Source organism: Rhinolophus sinicus, linkage group LG07, assembly GCF_036562045.2.
Source record: "Rhinolophus sinicus isolate RSC01 linkage group LG07, ASM3656204v1, whole genome shotgun sequence".
In the NCBI taxonomy this organism is placed as follows: domain Eukaryota; kingdom Metazoa; phylum Chordata; class Mammalia; order Chiroptera; family Rhinolophidae; genus Rhinolophus; species Rhinolophus sinicus.
Window position 1 is genome coordinate 35,799,096 of NC_133757.1, and position 25,684 is coordinate 35,824,779.

The following is a 25,684-nucleotide window of genomic DNA, read 5'->3' on the forward strand; positions in this document are numbered from 1 at the left end:
AGGTTTTCCTCACTGCATTTCAGAGCATCAATCAAGGTTGTCTACTTACAGGAGGGTCTGCGTCTTCAGCATAGACAGTTGTGATAGGTGTACCCTTGGCAGCATCTGGCGCCACTATCCCTTTGTAGATCCGTTTACTAAATACTGGAGGATAATCATTCATATCCTGTAAAACACAATTAAGAGTTTAGTGCTTCAGTTGAAACTGGGGTAGGTACAGTTAGTTGACCAGCTCCATCTCTTCAAGTCAATCAACCCATTTAACCCTGTCAGCTTTCTATCCACTCAGTTCCATTACTCTCACTTTGGAATGGCACCCCAGAGTAAAATGCTCGAGTTCCTATATGATATTAATGTGTGTGATATCAACAGAAGGCCATTCTACTAGAGTAAACAGCCTGTCACCCATCCCACTACCACCAAATACACCTTTTAAAGACCGGAAGGATGTTTGACATTTCCTCAAAAGATACTTCTACTGGAATGATATATTATTGTAAGAACAAATTTTATAAAGTGTCATTCTATGAGGCAAGTGTAGAAGACAGTGTTTTATGTTTGTTTTGTTGTTGCTTTTTTAAAAAACAATTTAATGTTTCTGTTGGAACTTCAAATTTTTATATACTTAGTATAATGGTATGCTTAGAACATTTTAAATGAAAAGTGTGAAGTATTCTTTGATTCCATCTTACATTTTTACAAAAGTGAAATGATTAAAGGATGTTTTCCCTACAGCACACTATAATAATGACAGATAGGAGGAGATGTTCTTCTAGACGGAAAACAATGATGATTACTCAAGGATGTTTTTCAAGGTAATTTATATGCATCTTGCTTATTTTCAGAATTCAGTTACATAAGTGCATTTTTATTTATTTACTGTCACTCACTAAACAAATATTTATAACAATCTTCCGATTTTTTATGACCCAGTGCTGGGCACTGGGAATACTGCGGTGACTTAAGGAAAAGACACCCCTATCTTCATGTCACTTTACTGCTATTTAGCCAGTAAAGACGCTGATTGCACAGATAGGTTAGGTACTTTGACTAAATTAAACTACTCATTTTGCAGAGCCAAACTGATAAATCTGGTCCCTTGAGAAGCAAGACCATTTTTTTCCCCTCCATAATTTTATCTTTTTTGGAGAGTTCAATATTATTTTTTCCCTCAAAAGCAAAGCTTATTAACAGGGCTGTTTTACATTTTTTTAAGTTTACATATTTTAAAAATAATCATTACACTTTGCGTTGTTTTGGGTAATCTGGGTCAAACCTCTTTGAGCCCAAAGTTAAATTTGTGAATTATCTTACTCTCTAGGTCATCTTTTTCTCACTTGCTATTAAACATGAAATAAGAAAACTATTCGACTTAGCCTTTGATATTTGATCTGATACAAAAATTTTCCAGTACAATGTAAATTGAAAGCACACTAACTGATTATAAACACCTTTATTTGCAAAGAGGTCGCAGGGTAATTATCTATTACAATCAAATAGAGCTTATTTCATGTTCACAGTTGAGTTGATTTCTGAGTTGTGAATATGAAAAAAACCTGCAGACTTTAATAAAAAATAGGAGGTCTTGTACTGTAAGCAAAATTGAAAAATAAAAAAATATATATATAATTTTCTCTGTTTGGACATAAAAGTATTCACAACCTCTTCCATAAAAAAAGAAAAGTTCCTTTGCAAATTATGAGCTTTAGAATCTGACCAAGTAAATGAACACAGGAAGCACTGTTGTCTCTAATGAAGGCAGAGTTGGGCATTGATATTGCGTCTGGGTAAATATATAAAACATTTGCATGCACACTATCGCCTTCTCTTTACAAGAGCACCAATTATTTTAATGAGTGAATCCAGGAATGAAAAAGAGTGGAAATCCTCTTGTACCCCTAAATTGTAACTTCTGAAGGTTAGAAAAGAATGAGCCCAGCATTTGCAATTTTTCTGTATATGAGATTCCAAAGTCACATAAACTCAAAATGTTCCTATGAATTTTCTTCCCCCCTCCCCAGGGGGCATTTAAAACCTTAATGTTACAAGGTATTTTGATTCTTCAGGAAAAAAATAAAAAAAGGTACATAATTTTTTATTAATGTCAATACAGACAATAACAGTGCTGACTAGAGCGGCCTATTTTTGCAGAGAAAGTTTTCACTTGATTCACCTTTCACTGAGTATACAGTGGACATTTTATAATCTGGTCTCACAAACTAATTAGACACAAACCTAAGGCTGTAAAAAACTGAAGACCACTAAAGGATTCATATTCTTCACTTTAGTTTTCTTGCCACTGACAGGATGAAGAATCAATCAGTACAGTTACTGTAGCAATATTTCTTTCCTTTTTTTAAAATTTTTTATTAGTTTCAGGTGCACAAAACAATGTAATAGTTGGACATTTATCATTTATATCCCTCACACAGTAACTAACTCCCTTCCCCCATCTACTACCCCTCTGACATTGCACACAGCCATTATTACATTTCCACTGTCTCTATTCCTAATGCTGCACTCTGCTTCTTGTAAATATATGTACATATACATAGTATATCTATTGGGGCTACAATCTATTGTTACAATCTATCGTTACAATCTATTGTTACAACCTATTACAATCTATTGGGGTTACAATCTTTTATTGTTTTATTGTGCCTAATGTGTGCAGCCAATTGCACATAGTTCTCCCACAATGCATTATTTCAGATGAGAAAATTTACTGAAATGTAATGTCAATAAGCATAATCCATAGTTCCATATATTTGTGCTCCAGGGATGTCTAAAGAAAACCCTACACATGCTTTCTTATACAGCAAATTAAGGATAAACTCCACTCTCCAAAAGCAAACCCCTTTCTGCTGTCCATCATTCCACTAGAGGGTAGTCTTGGCAAAAGGAAACATTTCCTTTTCTGTTCTCTGGTGAACAGTTTTTATAAATAAGACCCTTAATTGAAGTTTGCTATCTGTGGTTATATATCTGTCGGTCTAAACAAAAGTTAGTTTTCATATTTCTACAGTATATTCTGAATGTTACCATGGTTCTCAACTAGAACACCATGCTCTTCTCAAAAACAAACAAACAAACCCATATATTTTTTCTCACATATCAAGCAAATAAAACCACACCTGAAGGTACACTTAGCTGCAAGGAAGAAAATATGAGTTTCATTTACATATTTTCTAAATTAGGGTCTAAATTAATCATGGAAATGATTTCTACTTTGGAAGACCACACAGTAGTTTTAAGGAACTTTTATTTATTTATTTATTTATTTATTTATTTATTTATTATTTTTAATGAGCATACCTAGAAAAACAGGAATTTGCTGGTGAGATTCCAAATTAATGACAGGCTCTCCATAAAAAGTTAAGAGAAAGAGATGACAAATATATATTTTTTTTCTTGAACTTTGAGTAAAAACTGTTCTGGTTAAAAGATTTTTTCCCAATTAAAAATAACTGGTTATATTTGATTATCTTTTTTAAAATGATAAAATTATAGAGAATGCTGCCCTCATTTTAAACTCTCAGGCACGCTTTCTGAGGAGACACAGATGCCGTGCGCCAGTGGGTGGAATGACCTCCATTACCACTGTAGGACTGCCCAATGTTAGCACCAGTACCCTGCAGACCTTTTCAGCTGCCCTGCCCTCCCAAATCCCTTAAGGCTATGGAGCTGATAACCTTGTATTTCTGGATAGACTACACAGTTGATTTCTCCTCTGCCTATTACCAGTTCTGTTTTCCACTATCAGACACCCTCTGTGTGCTGTCCCATTGCTGTTTCTCATATTGTGAGCCTTCTGCTGTTTGTTCCCTCATGGTTTCTCTACTTGTCTTTTTGTCTTTTCGGACCTTCTCGCCCTCCTTTTTTGATTCTGCACATAGGGTCAAAAAAGGTCCCATCTCCAGATAAACAAATCTTTGTTTTTCTGTTTTGCATGAGGCTCTCTTAAACACAAATCATAAACTTGTATCAACTTAGGAAAAAAAAATTAAAACCTGTAATGCAAATTATTTTCTTAGTTGCCTAGGTTTGCTTTTGTTTTATTTATTTCTGAGTTTAGAGCTATGCTGATTTTTTGGGGCGTAGTGTACCCTGGTGTAGAGGTAGTAAAAGTTATGCTTTGTCACAAGTAGCAAAATGTACACTCAGTATCACAAATACTAATGGCACTCCTTCTAGGTATTAGGCAGCATTTTAGGTGCTGGAATGGTTATCACCAAGAAAGGCATCGTGCCTGCTGGTACTGAGGTTACAATTTAGTGTGGAAAGAAAAATAAGTAATGTCAAATGTGATACATGTTACAGAGGAGGATGCACAAGGATATGAAGAGAGTATATAGCAGGGAGTTGAATTAACTAAATTTAACACAGGATGCATTTCAGTTATCTGATCAACTGCCCCATCACTCATGCACTCTGGCAGATAAAACAGTGTTTCCAAATTGATAGTTAAATTAGAGGAAGACAATACTGTGCAATATTGACAAGCCCACTGATTTAATACATAATTGCTTTCCCATCTAGTTTCCCTGTATTGGAATGGTAATGTGGGGAAAAGGAGTTGATATTTTTTTGGAATTATTTTCCAGACCATGATACTCTAGTCATTTGGGAGAATAAATCTATATTCTCAGCTAGAATCTCTGAGAAGATTCTCACAGTATCACCCTATTTCAGATTTTTTCTCAAAAATGCATAACAATTGTGTGTGTGTGTGTGTGTGTGTGTGTGTGTGTGTGGTTTATTTTTACTGTATATCAGGCATATGTTAGGAGTGTTAAATTTATCATTATAATGAACTGGCTTAAATATGTTAGCTATTTTTATTATTATTCCTATTTTAAATATATAAAAAACCTGAAGCTTAGAGAGATTAAGTAGCTCATAGTTATGCAGCTAATAAAGGATAGAGCTATGATTTAATTCTAGTATATCAGATCCTAATAGCATTCCAACTTTAGAGGTGAACAAAAGAGAACTGGCAAAGTCATCAGATGATTATATGTAAGATGGCTTGAGTAGAATTTTCATTAGAAAATCCACAGATTACTTTTAAAATTTCTCTTTCGAAAAATATGTTACATTAAAAAAAAAAGTCTCCCTACTAGTTACAATACTTTCAGTTTGCTAGGCTGGTGAGTTTCTAAACATTGCATAATGCTAATCTATTTCCCTAAAGGTAAATTTTACAATTATTCATAAAGCTGTTTTTGTTTGTTTGATAAAAAGAGAGTTACAGCAGTTGTATTTGTACTCTTAAAACAAATTGCTCACTACTTAACCTTAGAAATCGTTATTTTCACTGAACCCTAATAACAGTTTTTGTTTGTTTCAAATTGCACTCTTTGAAAAATCAATCCTACCAGAAGCTTTATAAACAAAAAGAATCCCATGATCAATTGTGGGATATGTGGCAAATCACATTTTATGTTCTCAAGATTCACAATGTACAATAGTGCATTAAAGGCCCATATATGAAGGCCTATGGCATAGAGATCTGTTTACATTTGTAGAGCTTAGTTTTTCCCAATCCATTTGTCTCTGAAAGCCATTATATGTGAAACACTGATTACCATCTTGAGGAGTTAGTGCTCTATACATTATAGCCTGAGGGACCCTGAAGACATTGAAGGTACAAACTAATACTGTTTGGAATATTGCACCACTTTGGTGAATTCAAGTTTTCAGAGAATATATTGAGGATTCCAATATATCAATAGTGCACTGAATATGTGACCACCAGTTTATCAGGATGAAGATAGTAACTGCATCAGTGATGGGATTGGGAAATGATGGCAATGCCAAGCAGTAACTGGTATCGACAAGGCTTAGCATTTATTGTCTGCACTGGGAGGAAGTTCAATTTGGAGACTTGTGGCTGTAGCAAGCCTTGTCTCATTTACCTTGGCTAGCAGGGGAAAATGTGACAATCACTGAAGTTGTAAAAGAACTTCATCACATACACAATTTTTTGGTACTCCCAAATATCAGTGTGTGATACTGATATTGAGGAGCCATGAGAGAGACCCATTGACCCACTGAAAATATGAATTATTACTGGTTAGGAAATACTATTTTAAATTCTGGACATATACATTTTTATTTGTTTCCTCTAGTTTGGTTGTTTACAGGGAATATGTTACATTTTAGTTATAAAACTCTGGCAGATAATACAGTGTTTCCAAATTGATAGTTAAATTAGAGAAAGATAATACTGTGCAATATTGACAAGCCCACTGATTTAATACATAATTGCTTTCCCATCTAGTTTCCCTGTATTGGAATGGTAATGTGGGGAAAACGAGTTGATATTTTTTTGGAATTATTTTCCAGATCATGACACTCTAGTCAATTGGGAGAATAAGTCTATATTCTGAGCTAGAATCTCTGAGAATAAGAGTATGCAGATACTTTGAGAAACTATCTGACTCAGCCCTGCGGCATACCCTCCCTGATGTATCACATTCTTTAAACTTTGTGGTGAATATACTGGGGAAAAAATGCAATAATAAGAACATAACAGAACAGAGTAGAATTTGAAGACCATAGTTCAAAACAAGGCTTGGTGTGGGGTTTTTTTGTCTCTTTTTTTGTTTTTCTTTTTGTTTTTTCCCCCCAGGTCAATCAATTCCAAGGGGAAAATCAGCAAGTTGTAAAAAATAGTGATCAATCTTTTAGACCATACTCCTATAAGCTGAAGGAAATATGCTGTAAATCTTGAAATGTCCAGAGTTTCCTATTTGTTTGAATCCTGGACTAGCTCCTGGTCAAACAATGGCTTCTCTGACCAAACCAAACCCAGGACTCTACAAATATTGTCACCATGGAGCATTGGTGGCACATCACCACCCACCACGTTTCCATGGTTTGGCAAATGCCATCTTCACCCTGGACATTGAGTTTATATCTAGAAAAGCTAGAACACATTCTATGGGTAAGAATATTTCTTTTCTTCCTGAAGAAGGACACCCTTCTGAAAGACGACAATGCTAGTTCCATCTTCTACGACTCTCCATATTCCCCACCAACCTTGGCCTTTCACTTCTGATCCTTCCACCTATTTCTGCCTACTCCCAAATCCTCACCCTCAAAGACAGACAAACACACCTGGTGTGAGTCCGTCTCTATCCTTCACAGACATGTCTCTCTCACTCTTTTTGTTACCGCTGTGCAGCCTTACTATCTGAAATTACCATAAGCAAAGTGACTTGTCATCTTTTTATCTTGGATAAGTCCTTTACACTTGTTTTTAATGCTGCCCAATATTATATATCTATTAACACATTTCAACTTTTCTGGCTTGTATTCAGCTTTTAGCTGGCTATAGAAAACAGACCTTTTCTTTCTGTGTATTTTTTTATATTATTTATTACAACTCAGTTTGTAAGGGCAGATTTTTCTCAAAGTTTTACATTTTAAATGTTTGTACATTTACTTTTTATTTTCCAGAGATTTATCTATATCATCAAATTTATTATCACAGATTCAATAATAGATATTCAATTAATGTACAATAAAAAGTTTTGCTTTATCAATGTTCTACAAAACAACTTTGCAACAAAAACACATATCATTTGTATGATCATCATTGGTTTTGTTTTAGAGCCTTAAAATTTGACACTAAGAAAGCTGTTTGAAGGTGTCTGTCACAAAATTTTATTTTCTTTCTACTGTGAAAATACTTTTCTTTCCAAAATTTGCTTCAATTTTCCCATTCTTACTCTAATTTTAAATGAGTTTGATGAACTAGATATTATGCAACTGATAAATCTTTTTTTTCTTCTTTACAAAAGAAATTATATTTTTTCTTATTTTCAAAGAGAGATATTCAAGATCTTTTCCAGTTGCGACTGTTTTAGTAGAAATATCTCTTAGCAAATATCATGCAATTATGTTATCAGCAAAACAGCTTGTCAGTACCGCAAGTAAACAGACCAATAGCAGAAAATTTGCAAGCTTAGGAAAGATTTACATATGTGGAGAAATGAGAATTGTATTCCATTTCCTTTTCAAAACAAACAAGTGTGATATTTTTAGGGGCTTCAACAGTGTACAAGAGAATTTTAAAGTTCTCTTTGTGATATTCTTAACCTGAGTGGTCAGGAGAAAAAAATCAAGTGTTGGCCTGTATTAGCGGAACTATTCTACAAATTTTATTATGCTTATATCACTTGAAAAATTTTTTTAAAATGTGATATTGATATTGTAACAGCTATATACTATGTCAGAGGGGTAGTAAATTGTGGTGGTCTATCACTTTGTGAGGGGAATAAATGTCTAACTAATACATTGCTTTGTATACCTGAAACTAATAAAAAAAAAGAAAATATCTAGGATTAACTATTAAGTTTTGTTTTAACTTTGCAATAAATCAGAAATACCTTCATATAGGTCAGGAACACTTGACTAATAAAATGGTTTGACTTTTCTAAAAAGATAAATCAACTGAGACAACAAAATTAGATCAACGCTCTCTTATTTCTGAAGAAGAAATGAACCCATCAATGAGCAACTCCATCCCATATGCTGATGTAGAAGCCTTGAGTGGCACCCCTATATTAAAATAAAGGGGGGTGGAGGGAACAAGGAATGCATTTTTAAGAGACTCGAGTCCCACAGAAAAAAATGAGGCTTATGCAGTGCACATCTTGATTCTTTAGATGATAGTTTGGACTCAATTTGACTTCTATCAAAAAAAGTCCAGGCCAGCCAAGTCAGAGTCTAATGAGGGTTTATAACTTTCTATTATCAAACAGGTCCATTCTGAGAGATAAGGCTATACTATTTGAGTATCCATCTTTGGATTTGGAAAGCATAGAGGAAAGGTCATTGGTGGCCAGTCTTTTCTTCCCTTATTGTCCAAAACAGTGAATTAATGGACCATTTTTTTATTTTATTTTAAATAATTTTACTGTTTAATTCCAACAAATCACATGGGGTAGGCAAGGGAAGACCCAGGTAAGATGGCCTAAATTTTTCACCTGGTCTAGAAGTTATTTTCTAGAGTTAGTTCATTTAGATCAGTCTCATTGTAGGCTTTTCATCTCTTTGCCTATCATGCCATCTTCATAGCCACTAATATTACCATGTTCCCAAAATGTTTCTGTAAACAGATTTCTACTTTTCTAAATGTCATACTACAATCGTATGGCAAAATCGTATTTAAAAAATGAATTGAAGCCCCTCGGGCTCTCGGTGATTTTGTGGTGTCCCTTGATCCTTCCACAGGCTACTAGGCATTTAAAATCATTGCTTCAGGAAAGAGAGATACAGACAGAAAAACAGGTGACTCAAGAAAAGATTTTGATAGTTCAAATTCCTATTCCCAAATAGAACTTAATGCATAACAGAATTTTAAATCCTTGAAATAGACACAATTATTGCCAGTCTCACTAGAAATAGATACATTTCTTAGAAGAGAGAGACACAAAATGGAAAGAGTAGGTACAGAGTCATTGTGGACTCCTGAGAAAGAAGGAATGCAGACCCTAATAAAACTCTCTGGATAGCTTTAATGCATCTGAGACCGGAAGGGACTTGTTACCCTTCCCAGAGCAGTTTAGAGGAGACAGCAGGACTCTAGGGAAGAAATGACATCCTGTGTGTACTGGCAGATAAACCTCAGTCAAGTGTATACAAAATGTAGTGAACCAATCCCTGTGTCCCACTCTGATTGCAGGGTTATCTTTAGAACAAAACAAAAATTAAAAAACAAAACAAAAACAACAACAGCATAAAACAGACCCAAAGATTTTACAGTTAAGAGTTGTCGTGCGGGAGACCCTGCTCGCTGCACCATTTGTCGTGCAGGGCGTCCGGTGGGGTCTCTGCTCCCGCTCCCCACATAAGAACGCAGGATATGGTGAGGCCAAAAAGGAACACCCACGGAGCCATAGGTAGGGGAGTCATACCACTATATTCTCTCTGGCGGCACTATACTCTCACTGGAGGCTGGATCCACACTGTCCGCAAACCGCCATCCACGCTTGCCAGCCCAGCCGCCATCTTCTTGCTAGCCCCCATCTTTCTCTCTCCGCTAGCATAGCCACAGCAGTTATATTAGTGGCCAATGGCTCACTGGTTACAGCTGATGGCCAACTAGCTACAGCTGATGGCCATCCAATCACAGTTGGCCATTTACTACCTGAGCCAGCACCTGTCTACGTGAGGCCAAGAGCCTGGAAACTGCTTTTTGGGTTTCTGTCCCCACAAGAGTATTAAAGCATTTACCTACATGATAAATACAGATACGCTAATTATATATTGGTTTAATCTTTAACAATCGTCTATGTTCTCATACTGATATTTTGTTGTCTAACAAAAATAATAGCATATTTAATTATTAGTTACCCATCAAACAAAAACTCAAGAAAAGTGATGATTTCTTATTTTATCACTTATACTGTCATGCGGGGTGTCATGCAGGGTCTCTGGTCCCGCTCCCCACATAAGAATGCAGGACATGGTGAGGCCAAAAAGGAACACCCACGGAGCCATAGATAGGGGAGTCATACCACTATATTCTCACTGGCGGCTGGGTTGGAGACACAGGAAGCAGGAGCCACACTGTCTGCAACCTGCTGTCCACTTCTCGGCAATCCGCAACCCACACTCCACTGTGCTAACTCCACTCCGCTGTGCTAACTGCAATCCGCGCTTGCCAGCCACCATCTTCTTACTAGCCCCTATTTGCTACTAGTGTAGCCACAGCAGTTACATTAGTGGCCAATGGCTCACAGGTTACAGCTGACGGTCAACTAGCCACAGCTGATGGCCATCCAATCACAGTTGATGACCATCTACTACCCTAGCCAGCATCTTTCCATGTGAGGCTGAGAGCCTGGAAACTGCACTCCTGGCTCTGTCTCCACATATACATTGCAGTGCCCTATAAAATTAAGGATTGCAGAAAATTTGTCTATGACCTTGTGTATCTTATAACCTTGTGTACATTGAGTCCTCTACTGCAAGCACCTTTAAAGAATTGGAGTCATCTCCAGAACCTAACTTTCTCTTATTCTAGGCAGAAATGCATTGTAGACATGCATCTGCATGCTTTCCACAGAGGAAAGGTGCTCCTTTGGAAATGAGCAGAGAAATTTGAAAGTTTCATATGCAGCTCCGGTGAACTTTATATACATTAATATTTGAGAACTGATGAATTTCTTTTTCTCATGTTTTCTTTTAAAAGTGCACCTTAAAAATAACTGGAAACCCAAATGCTGAAGAAGCCATGTTCTTTCAGGAACTCATTTGCCACTGGTTATTATAATGAATAACACATGTAGAGAGGTCAAATATGTCTCCAGGGTTATAGAATTTGAAAATGGGTGAGCCAGAACTTAACCCCAATTTCATATAATCCCAAAGCTTATTTCATTCCAGAATCTTGGGTTCCAAACTAAACTCAACTTATTAGTTCTGGGGGCTTAGCACACTTAGTCTTTCAGAGTCATTTTATTCTTTTTATTTTATTTTATTTTATTTTTTAATCGAAGGGTTTGGATGGAGTTACTGCCCTTCGTGCTGTGGAATTTGGACTAAACTGTAGTCTGGAGAAATTACAATTTGGTTGAAATCCCAGAGCTAATGGCAGGTTCTGGCAGCCAGTGTTTGAATTATTTTTTAGTGTTTCCTTCACATTTATCTTTTTTATTTAAACAGTATAACTATTTCCCAAGTCTTCATAAATATTTCACATTCAAATATCTATGTTCTGTGTCTGGTACACTGTATTATTATTAATTGTTACCCTAAATATTATAGTTATAGTATAAAAACCAGAAGCTACATGTAGAGACTGCAAAGTAGGCAACCAGAACTCATCCGTATTTCTTACCTTTACTATCACTGTGACAGTCGCGATACCAGGTGGCATTGTTCCATAAATATCAAAGGCCTCCACTAGAAAAGTGATAGTTGCTTCCTGGTCTGGAAATGACTCATAGTCCAAACTCCTTAAAAGGGAAAGTACTCCAGTAAATGGATGAAGTGCAAAAAGGTGCTTCACTTCTGGGCTTCTTATCCGATATGACACATTTGCTCCAAGGTCAGCATCTGTGGCCTGTAACAAGTTAAGCAGAAGAACGGTTACATCTGTGGCATTACCAAACAAGAGAAAGGCAGGACTGATGGAAGTCATATGTCAGTGCTTAAGACAGCATAAATTTAATGATGAGCAAAAGACACGTTACAGAGAAAAGCACTTTTGATAAATATTTTACCAGAGAGAGGGAGGAGGAGGAGAGATGGAGAGGGAGAGGGAGAGGAAGAGAGAGAGACCAAGACAGAAGATTTCGTCTTTGTTGATCTTATTACTAAATTTATTTTACCTGAAAAAAATCACTAATTTAAAGAATAATACCACAGTAAAGAAATAAATGTTGTCATAAATTATTTTTATTATTCCCTGGTGATTGTAAAACCTTCAAAAATAATATTTTAAATACAAATAAATGTTATTGAGTAATTTCCATAACCACAATCGATTATTAAAGCACTACAAGAAAATTAAGAAAACATAAATAATAAATTCATCTCACAAGGATCCTTTGTAGATGTCCTAGTTGTAGAGTCCCCATTTATAGACATTTCTCTATTATAACTCCTTTTATTTAACTAATATTTATTGAGTAGTTATTATGTGTGAGGTGTTATAAAAATATACAAGATGAATCAAGCTGCAACTTCTGCCCTCCAGGTTTCTGTCTCAAAGAAATAAACACAGATACCAAACTAGAAGGGGAAAAAAAGAGAGAGAGAGAGAGCGAGATGTCAGCCAAAAGGTGTTCACAATTGGGAGTGATATATCTTTTAGATGAAAGGACAGGTTTTTATGCAAGTTTGTAGGATGACTACTTCATTCAGTAGTAGAGACTGGCAGAAGCACTGTGGTCCAGGAAATGGAATGTAACAAGTAAGGAATAGGGAAGATGAGAGTTTATTAGAATGCACATGCAGCAATTCAAAGACCTATATGATCTTTTAGTCTTGGCTCCTTTTAATCAGTTATCAACATCACAATTGGAAAGATAATCCTAAAGCATAGATTTTATTGTCATTTTCTTGCCTAACATCCTTCTTGTTTTCTAACCCATTTTAGATCAACTTCAATCTCTTTAAGATGGAGGACCCACACATTTTCCAGTGTTTAGCCCCTAACTCTCTCCCCTCCTCCAGGATTTTGAACAGGCTCTTTCCATTCCCTTGAATAAGCTTTCGTACTCTGTGTTTAAATAACTCTGACTTACCCCTTGGTTCACAATTTAGAAAGCAACTTTCTCTAGGAAATCATCTCTTTGTTCTAATGATTAGGTTAAGAGCTCTCTCTGTGATCTCTGAGGCCCCTTACATTGGGGATCTTTATTTAAATTACCAGCTTCCTTGTCTGTTTGCTATACCAGACTGAAAATTCCAGGAAAGCAGAAAATACGTCTTGTTCATATTTGAATCCCCAAAGTCTAGCAGAGGAGATGAAATACAATAAACACTGAAAATAAGCTAGTTGAATGAATGAATGGATGAATAAATGAATGAGATGAATCGAAGAATCATTGAAGAAATAATGGCCCTCTCCCTGGTGACCATCTGCTTTTTTGGAGATTTATTAATGTTTACGGTCTAAACATTTCTTGAGTTGAATTATGGAAGAAATACAAGTTCTTATAAACCATGCTAACAAAATTCAAGTTGTGGATTGCAGGTCAAGGAAGGACTAGTTTTTTGTTTTGTTTTTTCCAAACAAGCGTTTTTTTTGTTTTTTTTTTAACCACTTGTGCCAGAATTAAATGGGTGGTTGCTTAAAATGCATATTTCTGGGCCAACTAATTACTTACTGAATCAGAATGTCCAGAGTTTCTGGTAATATCACAGTTGAAAAATGAAAAAAAGGAGGCTTGGAGACATTATTAAAAAGGAGAGTTTGTTATATGTCAATAGTAGAAGGATGTCCTTTGTGTATTGGAAGTAAAAAAATAAAAAAATAAAAAAATAATAACAGGTACAGCAATAGCCTATTTCTGTAAAATAGAGGAAAACTATACATACATATGTGTGTATTCATAAATACGTATGTGCATATATGCACACTTGTGAATACAGGTATATTTACGTACATACAAATATTTTGATACTTGTATGAACACAAAGATAAGTGTGACGGAATAAACAAAAAAATAATGAGTACTTTGGAGGCACAAAATGGGAGATTACTGAGTTTTTCTTTAAAACTATTGTATTATCCACGGTTACAAGAAACATACAGCATATCTTTTAAATTAAAAAATCTATTGAGAAGTGTTATTTAATTTCTTACAAATGTGCCTTTCGTCCCCTTAATTTTTGGTATATCCCTAAAACTAGGGTTGCTAAATAAAATATAATATGCAATATTTTAGTGATACCTATATTAAAATTCACTCATTATTTATCTGCAATTAAAATTTAACTGTGTGTATGACTTTTTGATTTGCCAAATCGGGCACCCCTAATGGCTAATCTCATAACGTGGAATTCATGAAATTAATGCTTCTTCCGTATACCTCTACTCGAAGGAAAGTGGTCCCAGCTGGCAGATTCTCTTCAACGACAACAGTATATGTTGAATTGGTGAACACAGGACTGTTATCATCAATATCCAAAACCCTGATGGCCAGAGTTAGAGTTGAATGACGAGGGTGTACCGCTCCATCAGTTGCCACAACGACAAGTTCATAGTAGTCCCGAACTTCCCTGTTGAGCTTCACTTTTGTGTAAATACTCCCATTGGATGTGATGCGGAAAAGATTATTGAAGTTACCCAAACTGTAGTACACTTGGCCATTTATTCCAGCATCAGGGTCAGTTGCCTAAAGGAAATTGAAAACAAAGAAATTCACACGGTGTGTTTTATTATGCTTTTCTCACATTATATTTTATGTTGCCCTGCCAGAAGAGAATAGCTAACAAGTCCCAGCATATTTCTAACTGAATATTCTTTTTTCACTGGGGAGGAAATTAAAAAAGACAATGTAATGCAAAAGTCTAGAACGTGGAAATGAATATACTATCAGTTAATATTCCTCATTTAAAATGAGAATAACTTAAAAATTGATATCATTAGCAACAACAGTATTATATTATCACAAAAACTCTTATTACAAAAACACTGAATTTTCCCATTATCAGTTCTTTAATAGATTGTGAATTCTAAAAAAACAACATTTAGTTTATAATTAAACATAACTTACCAAGTGACAACTTAATATTCTACATTTCTTTTTTAATTCAAACACACACACACACACACACACACACACACACACACATAATTTAATCATCGCAATGTTCTTATGAATAAATATAATTGGTCACATTTTACAAATGGCAAAACTGTGCCTTATGGAATTAAATTTTCTTATTTAGCATTACACAAGAAACAAATATCTCGGTGCCCCAGTTCTAGTACAATGCCTCACATATAAAACAAATGAATGGTTAATAATAAATGCATGGAAGTGAGATTTTAAACTAAATCTGTTCTAAAACCCAAATGGGAGTGAAAGTATAGTAGCTGTCCAGCACCTACAAAGGGCTTTTATTTAATATTACAATACAATCTCCAAATGATGATTGTGAGTGGTTAACTAAAATTTTAAAGTCACATAATATCACTTTGTATCAAATGTCTAAATTTCCAGTGAAAAATCTTCTAATGGAGTGTTATGAGAATTACTCTTATCCAAAAGTTAGTTAATTGTGATATAAATTATGACCTCTTACTATCAAATATTATGCCTTTTGTGTTAAATAGTTCTATGTTATTTTTCTTCAGAAAAACTAGAAGAAATCTTAGAAACTATAAAATGTTATATAATTATGCATCACACTGGCTAAGGAAAGAAAGGAAAATAAGACACTTGGCTGCATTATGATCCAGGGACACAATAATCAAATAATATCTACAAAGCCTGGGATGCAACATAATGTATCTTAACAATACATATACAGATGTGTGTGTGTGTGTGTGTGTGTGTGTGTGTGTGTGTGTTTTAATTTATAAATCCTGGTGAAGCATGTGGGTTGGGTGCTGAACGCTTAAATCTTATTTGAAATCATAAAGTCCAAGATGTGAAAGGAACTGTGTGCCTTTTGTATTTAATAAATGCCAGACATTCTAGCAGCATTTGTTCCTTTGACTCATCAAAACCAAATGTCCCTAGAAGGTTAATATCTCTTAAAGCTTAAACTTGAGAAAAGATAGAAGAGGAATTGCGGGAATGTCTGAAGAGAAAAGACATACTATAAACTAGTTGAAAAGTTTCCACAGGCATACATAGTTTCTTCTACTTTTACATTTTGTCTAGAATTTGCCATACAGATTATTGGCAAATTAGTACAGCTGGTCATCTTAGTGGAAAAACCAATGACAATACTCCTCTAACAACAACAACAACAACAACAACGACAACAAAACACAAAACTTCATCTTTTTGTCTAAAGTTGCTGCTTAAATAACTAGGAAAATATAATCCAGTAACATAATATAAATAGGTCTTATTTCATAACACCAACACTCTTGAAAATTTCAGTGACATTTTTCTGTCTGTGGGAATTCTTAAGATCACAAAATCAATCTATTATACAATCAGTAATTTAAATGATTCTTGCTCAATTTATGTTTTTATTCAGCCATATAATAGTAGGTTTATTATGATATAATGATTTAATTTAACTAAGGTGGTGGTGGTGGTGGTGGTGGTGGTGGTGTGTGTGTGTGTGTGCACAGGTGCGTGCATGTGTGAAGAGGTGTTGTGTATGTATTGTCCTATATATGTCCAGCTGCTTAAATGATATCTCCAATAATATGCCTCATACATATCTGCATTAGTTTACTATTGCTGCCATAACTAATTAACACAAATTCAGCAGCTTACACAAGTTTTTTATTTTATAGCTCTGTAGGTCAGAAGTTCAACACAGGTATCACCAGGCTAAAATCAAGGGAGAGGTAGGGCTGTGCTTCTTTCTGGAGGCTCCTTCAAGTTGTTGACATAATTCAGTTGCTTGAGGTTGTAAGACTGATATTCCCCTCTCTCTACCCTCCTTCCTGTCATTGAAGACCATTCCCAACTTCTATAGGTCACCTACATTCCTTGGCTCATGGCACATTCCCTCCATCTTCGAAGCCGACAATGTGAGTCAAGTCCCTCTCCCCCTTCTTCTTTTATCTCATCTCATACTGTGTATGAAGTTCAGTTATAGGCTCTGAGATATGTGGCACATTAAATAACAAGGTCCACAGTAACGACATTTACAAAAAAATCCCTATCTGTCCATCATATGCATCCACCTGTATAAAATATCTCAATCCTAAACAAATTGGTCTAAGCCACCATCAACTATGGCTTAGATCACTAAATTACTTCTTACTTATTTTCTTGCATTTTTCTTGCATCTTTTATAAAAGAGAAAGTAATGATACCAGTCCTCTCCTCAACATAGTTTAATGATTTCCATAGCCTTGGGCAATTTTCAAACCTTTAACATAGCTGAGAAGTTCCACATTAAATGTTGATTTCACTATGTTCCAGAATATTGCAAATCCCTCCAACCTCCAATCTTTTCCCAAAACCTCTGCCTGAGGGTCTTCTGCTATTACTCACCAGGCTAATACCCACTCATCTTTCAAGTGTCAATTTAACATCACTTCGTCAAAGCAGTTTCTGACTGCTGAAATATAAATTAAAACCTCCTCTTATACATGACAATAGACTCATAGACCCGTCATTTACACCACCTTTAATAATTTTAATTATATAGTTATCAGTGTAATTACTTATTTAACACTGGTCTCCTTTTTTTACAATGTAAGCCACGAGCATACAGTCGGACTGTTTTTGTTTTGTTTTTTCCCACTGCATGCTCCGTTTCTAGTATAGTGTCTGGCACATAGTAGGCATTCATTAAACACTTATATACATAAATTAACTACATATATTAGCATATAACAATGTATTAATACTGCTATATATTAGCTACAGAATTCTTAAAATTATTGTATCCATTACATATCTATTGTTTTGTTTTATTTTGATTTATATTTATTGTTTTATCATTCCATGTGATTTTGATTAAGAATTTCAAAACAAACAGTGGAATTTTTAGAATTTCACCTGGGACTCTTACCATCTCAGTGAAGCTACTAATTCCTGGACTATGCTGAAAATATCATTTTTTAAAGGCACATAGTAGTATTTTGTCATGATCAGAACAAGTGTATAATAACAAGGAAATATCTTTGAACTTCTAATATTTTGTAGAATGACAAAGAGGGACTATGTAGGTTAAAATGCAGAATGACTTTAATATGTGAAAAGAGATTGCTACATTATAGAAGTGCTGATTAGTTTCTAGTAAATATGTTTTTTTGATGTCATTAACTTTGGCGTGTCGTTTGTTCTCTCTATTTCTCAGATAGCCCGACTATAAAATAAAAGGTGTGAAGTAGAATAGCAGTTTTGAACCTCTTTTCCTACTATTATACACGTCAGAGATGAAATTCGCACATAGCACAGATCACCAATTATAATATGAATAAAATAAACTAGAGCTACTGCATAACTTTCTGTAATCCAGTTGCAATGCCACTTATCTGTTCCACTCTATAAAATATATAAACATTTAAGTGAATGAGCATTATTATAGATATAACCTAATAATTAATATGAGAGCAATGTAAATGTAGTACCTAAACTAATTGGTAATAAATAACTTGGGAAAGACCTCACATTTAATTATAACAACCTATGTTTGTAATCTACTGGGCTAGAGGTTTGTTAGGATACTTGCGCTAACAAGAGACTGAGATATAAAAATAAACTACAATTTCAGAATGAACCACCTATTGTGCTTGCATCATGTTGGTATTTCCCAAACTGCAACATTAACCATATTTTCTCTTGGGAACTTTCCAATGTGCATTAACTCAGAGAGGTGCTATGTTTAAAAACCCTCTTTATTTAGGATTGTTGAATGGAGACTTCCTCCCCCATCCTTCATCTTGCCAAGAGGAAGGGCATTTTAGCAAGACAACTGCCTTGTCTCTCGTAAGTGGTGAATTTGGTAGGAGGAATTGGGTAAACTCACTCCTTTCAGATCTGACTGTTTATAAGAATGATGTTGGTTGTCCTTGTTTAGGTAAATAACCTATGGTGAGACCAACAATTCCAGTCTTACCTACAAGGGAAGAGCTGCGTAAGTGAGTTAAATTGTGGATGCCGCATTATCCAACCTATCTGGCTTTCATACTGAGAAGTCTTTTAATATCAGTTTTTACCATCTGCCAGAATCCTATGACAGTCTCCGAATTGGTTTTTAAATCTGGGCAAGGGATAGGATGTTAGTTACTCATATCCTCAAACCCCAGGGGTGTTTATACCACAGTTTCCGAATATATTTCATCATAAACCCTTTATGTCACCGTGTTTTTGGCAGAATACTTACTAATATCTTGAGGGACATACATTATAGTTCATTAAATACTACTATAATTCACTGAACAATGTCAGGATCAAAGCCGCCTTATAATAGTCTTCCCATAACTTTTTTCAAACAATATTTTCACTTTGTGCTTTTTGTTTCCCGTGACACATCACTTCAAAATGACTGTCTTAATTTCATAGAACCAATGGTGCCAGTTTCCAACCATATTGGGGTTCTTAAAAGGGTCTGTATAGAATAACAAATGATTAAGAAACGATGATCAGAAAAATATATGCAATTAGCAGGGCCAATACAAGATTTTTTGCAAGTATAGTTGACATTCAAGAGTATTTTATATTAGTTTAAATAATTTATTTTATAGCACAGTGATTAGACATTTTATATAATTTATGAAGTGATCCCCTGATAACTCTAGTACTCACCTGGCACTATAAATAATTATTTCAAGATTATTGACTATATTCCCTATGCTTAACTTTATATCCCTGTGACTATTTTGTAACTACCAATTTGTACTTCTTAATAGCTTGACCTTTTTTACCCAACCTCTACCCCCAAGTCCAGTAACCATCAGTTTGTTCTCTGTAAATAGATTTTTTTTAATGACTTAAATTGATGGAAAAGGATATGGAAAATTAAATATTGGGTTTTAGTCACGGCTTTCATAAACTAACTATAGGTGTGAGTTTTTCTCAAGCTACTTTTTATGGAATAATGGTTACTGTCCCTTACAATGCTAGTGTGTTTTACAAGGGAGGAAAGGGAGGGCAGGTAGAGAGAGAAGGGGAGGTTGTGCTCAAATAAATAAAGCTGGGAAAACAGAAATAAAGACAACTTAAAATGTTTCATTACTTTCAGAACATCTCAAGCTTCATTAATATTTTAACGAACAAGTTGAAATTTTCAAGGGAGATAATGTATTCACCAGCGTTAGAAATTCTGAGTAATGGAAATCTAGCCTCTTTTCAACATGTCGATCAAACTATAGAAAGGAGTTCAAACTTCTATACAGCTAGATTTAATTCTAACTTACATTTTCAGCATCTCATGCATTTTACTCCCTTGTATAATCTCTCTGCTCAAGTCTAATCAGTTTGCTACATTTCCCTAGGACTTAGCATACATTTTTTGACATTTTTTTCAAGGCTTGTTATGATGTTCCTATTCACCTCTGAAATTCTAATCATTCAGCTCTTCTTCAAATCCCAACGCTAATCCCACTTCTTCTAGGAAAATTTCTAGCATTTAGAGATCACTTGATGAATCAGAATTTTATACTTGATAAAAACTTCCTTGTATTACTTTTAGTTTACACCCTTTTCCCACAACCTAACTCATTTTAGAATAAGACATGTCTCATAACTCTTCATCTATTGAATTTTAAAATACACAGCTGTCTCTATTTTACAATGGGATGATTTGTTGAGAGAAAATAGCCAAGCACATATTCAAAAGCTGGGCTGGAAATAAATGTTAGATGGAGAATCCTCATCAGTAGTGTTTCATAATTGTGTTTAAGAAAGCTTAAATATAAAATGCAAATAATATGTTCAAAGTCAAGTACACAAATATTTAGATCCTATTATCACAGCATAAATCACTGAATGCTTAGTTTCCATGAATGGAAGTATGTTTGATGCTCATGGAATAATAGACTGTGACATTCTGTTGGAAAATATTCTAAAAATATTAAGGTAACTCAGATGCATACCTAATAGAGACGAAGGAACCAGAATGTTTGTAAAATGCAGGGCTGTTTCCTTCCTTTTCTATCTCTTAATTAATTAAGAAGCATAAATAAGGTCATGTAAGTTAAGTGACATGGACTGACTAAGCAAAGTAGTTTCATTTCTTTACTATTATAGATGAGTATGTAGATGTTAGGCAAGATAACCAACCATAAAATTCTGAATTATCAGTAGTACTGTCAAGAAGTTTGCAATGATATTTAATATCTAGCCAAGGAGCTTAATATGCAATGCTATAATGAAACCATTTATCTTCCTAGAATCAATTCAAAGTTAATTAGGATTGTTAATAAGAATAATCACACATCTCTTCTTCCTTTGCACTACATCAAAGCAATAAGCAGTAATAGCTGCAACTCTATAATCATCTGTCCATGGTGAACACATTTTGTAATATACACCTTACTATGGGGCCTGATTTGTGGCTACTTATTTGTGAATGAATATTGCTGAGAAATTGGCTGACAGTCTGTTGTCCAATAAAGACCTCATTGGACAAAACTGTTAATATTTGCTAAAAACAAAAACAAAACAAACAAAAAAACCTTCTAGAAAACCTTAATCATTAAAGCCAAATTTGGAGTACATTAAACACAACCAGATAATTACTTAAGAAATAAATTAGATCATGGTCAAGGGCATTTATTGACCAGGAATGTATTGAATACTTGTTGAGCATCATGTTATAGTGTATCACTTGAAAAGGAGGCAGGGGAATATATTTCTTACACATTAAATTCATCCTTTTTTTCTCCTCATTTTTTTTAGTGTTCTACTACACACACTTTCCCATCAACAAAAGTGCAAGCCCATTACTGGGTGCTGCAAATTCTATAGAGATCTAAAAGTTGCCTTTATGGGTGGAATATATCGGGATAAAACCTCAAAGGGAAGCCTGATATTTGCACCCCTTCTCTTGAGAAACCTGTTGGCAGATTACTTGTGCATTTATTCAATGACTAATTCCAATGTAAAGTAATTTCTTTTACTCAACCATTCAGATTAATTATTAGATATAAAATCATCTCTGTTTATGCTCACAAAATTAAGTGCATGCAACACACTGAGAACAAAAAGAAAATACAGCTAGTAGAAAGGTGTGAACTACCATGTAGAACCTAATTATCCCAGTGTGAGGTGAGAGGGGATTTAGCTCCACTTTTCTCTTGTTCTTTACAGCAATTTGAGAATCTGTGCACTCTTTTCTTACCTTGAAGTGAGAACCATAAAAGTTGTTAAACAAAGAGGTCAGAAGGAGAAGTTGGGCAGTGCTTTCTTAACAACATTACTAATGGAAATACGTTTTTTTAATCTGTCAACTTCAAAATGACAGAAAATAGTTGTATATTTCTTTAAAGACACTGAGCTATTTTTAAAGGCTGTGATTATTCGTGTAAAAGGAGAGAAGCAATTTAGTGACTCAAGATGCTGGTAAAGTTTTCTTCTCTCTACACAAATGCCTCATATTCATTACTGAACAATGGCAAATAGACTTACTGGCTAGAAGGAAATGTGTGTACTTGAGCTCAAAGGATTAAAAACATAACCTGCCTGAATCATTTTTCATCAAATATTGGAAGTCTCAAATATACATCCTTAGGAATCTAGACCATCTATATATAAACTCGTGATTTCTTAAGGGTTTAAGCTCTAGGTTAGCAGCCCAGATCTTTCCCATACTAACTCTATTACCTTGGATGAGTCAATAACAACACTAAGCTTCCATCTTTCGTCTGTAAAATGATGATGTAATGAGTATTTATTTCACTATCCCTTATGAGATTTGAACACACACAGAATGCCTGGGTCGTATTAAATAATCAATACAAAATATGTTTATTGTAAGTAAGGTTTTTAATATCTACTTAGAAACTGTTTAAAAAGCTTCATTCCATCTAAAATTATTAAATAATATTTTTTGTTAGAGCAAATCAACCTAATTCTATTTGGCTTATTTGTATATTTTATTTCCCTTAGGATCGTGTTTAAACTGGTATAGTGATCTATTAGGTTCTATTAATTTTGTTTTTGTCAAGATTTTCTGAGAATTTTGGTTTCTGTATTAAATAATTTGTGACAAGTTATCAAACCTGTCCACACAGTGTTTTCCATGTTACAAATAAAAACATAAGAAAAACTTACATGAACCGATGATAACAGCCAGGAAAGAGCACTTTCATTATTACGAGAAACAATCTTGACAATTTAAGGTATTCTTACATATATTCAGGTAGTATTAGACACATGATAGAGGAATTTCTATGGAAAAGTGTATCTGATGATTTTATGAATATTGCCATATTGAAATGTTTGCTATGTGTAGCCTCAAAAGAAACCAGTTGCATATTTGAAAAATCAAAAATTATTCCATTTGAAAGTGGAACAGAAGAGATAACTTCCAGTTGCATTTTAAAGTAATTTCATCATGGATTGGAAAATAAATGTGCATGTCAGTGGGTGAGTGGTCATGACCTGATTATAGTGAGGCTCTTAAAGTCATTATAGCGAGAGATGAAAAGGGTATATAAGAATTATTCCACGTTGAACATTTCCTTACCTGTCATAACTGTTGTAACCCGTCTTTCCAGATCTAAAAAGATACATTCTACCCAGAAAATTCAGTGAATATTATTTTCCCACAAATAAAGGTTTGACAGCTGCCCATATTTCTTTCTCCAAAGCTATTTCTTTCTTGTGTTCTTAAATTCTTTTCCCTACTGTTGAGCAAACCTCACATAAACTGTACTTAAAAGGATAGATATTTCTGTGGGATGCCTTCCCAGCTCCCTCAAGTTACGATACTTGTCCTTCCACCAACACTCCATACTAGAGCTCTGTATTTATTGAGCTCTAAAACATAACATAATTAATTGCCTGCTTACCAGCTTGCGTCTTACACTATAGTTCACATAACTTGAGGACAAGAAACATGCATTGCTCACAGCTGACTTTCTAATGCATGTTCTTCATAACTGTGCAATGAATATTTGCCAAATAAATATTCAATTACAGACTTTCTTTCATCAAGCAGTAGGTGGCTTATTTGAACGTTTGGTTGCTTTGGCTATTAGTAGATTCAACAAAATGTTCAAGTTACATACTAAATTACACTTTATCCCGACATTCATGGCTCTACATGATCTTATTCTAATCTATCTTTATGCACTATCCTCCACAACAAACTTGAACACAAACTCTACGTTTTAGTCAAAATAGTTTGTACACTGTATCAGTCAGCTTTCAAACAACTCCAATATCTCAGTGGTTTACCATCATTGATGTTTACTTCTTGCCCACTCAGCATCCACTGTGGATTCCCTGAAGCTCTACTGTGTATCATCTTTATTCCATGAAGGAGGCTGAGGAAGCAACCTCTATTGGTACAGCTTGCTTAGAAATGGAACATATCACCTACCCACCCACTTCATTGGTCAAGACAAACCTTACATAATCAAGGTTGATGTCACGACGTGGGATAAGTAGCACCTTTTGACAATGTGAGATAGCAAAAAATTGGAAACAATAATAAAATCTGCTACGCTCATTGTCCTTGAAATAAACGCACGATGTTCTTTCTCCTCTTCCCTGATAGTCTTCTTCTTCTTTTTTTTTAAAATCCTATCTAATCCTTAATAACCTATTTCTAATTGTACTCATTTTCTTTCTGGGATTCCTCTTTTTTCCATCTAACCTCTGATCCCTCTGTCACTTAGCACATACCATTTTAATTGTTATTTATCTATCTTGTACAATTAAACATTAGGCCTAAAAGTTATAGCTCATCCAGTTAGTATACAATGGACGCACCACTAGGGAAAAGAATCTGTGAATTGCCTGGCAAAAGAAGGTACAGTTATGGGAAGTTCAGGCAGGAATGGAAGTAAGGAAGATAATTTATAAAAATAGACAGCAACAAAATGGAAATAAACTATCTTCCTAGAGTTTGGAGATACCTAATTTAAATGTAGTGAGAGTGTCAAATTAAGAAAGCTAGTTTAAATGGTTACAACATAGCCTAGAGTTCTCTTAATAATACAATATAAATTAACTCCAGGTGATCAAATATTAAGTGATAGGAAGAAGCCATGTAGCCCTGTACTAAATTTTTTTTTGATATCCATTCATCATATAATGATGAAAAATAATCAGAAATTAGGATTTTGATACTTTGGGAAAAGAGTGGTTGTTAGGTTCATATTCATACAACAAATAAACAGAATGATACTTTATGTTCATTAATGTCTTTATATAGTGAGGTTGTCATTACCCTTTCTCAAATATTCTTTATAGTTCTGGAAGGGGTTAGAAAAATCTGGGAGGATTCATTCCACGATTTTTCATATTTTTCCCCTATTACTTTGCATTTGATAATTCTTCACTGTGGGTTTTGTGTGTATTATGACATGTTGTGCAATGGTGGAAAGTCATGTATTGGAATT

At 34.6% G+C, this 25,684-nt stretch overlaps 1 protein-coding gene across 1 annotated transcript in view; it reads right to left on the reverse strand.

Annotated features, from left to right (window-relative positions):
* Positions 1-25,684, reverse strand: part of PCDH15 (protocadherin related 15) — a 1,312,736-nt gene that overhangs the window by 146,963 nt on the left and 1,140,089 nt on the right. Inside the window, exons 22-24 of the mRNA XM_074339439.1 lie at positions 14,556-14,861; positions 11,855-12,079; positions 50-166 (exon numbers count right to left, since the gene is read on the reverse strand). Coding sequence (XP_074195540.1) covers positions 50-166; positions 11,855-12,079; positions 14,556-14,861 — 648 coding nt within the window. The remainder of the gene's footprint in view (positions 1-49; positions 167-11,854; positions 12,080-14,555; positions 14,862-25,684) is intronic.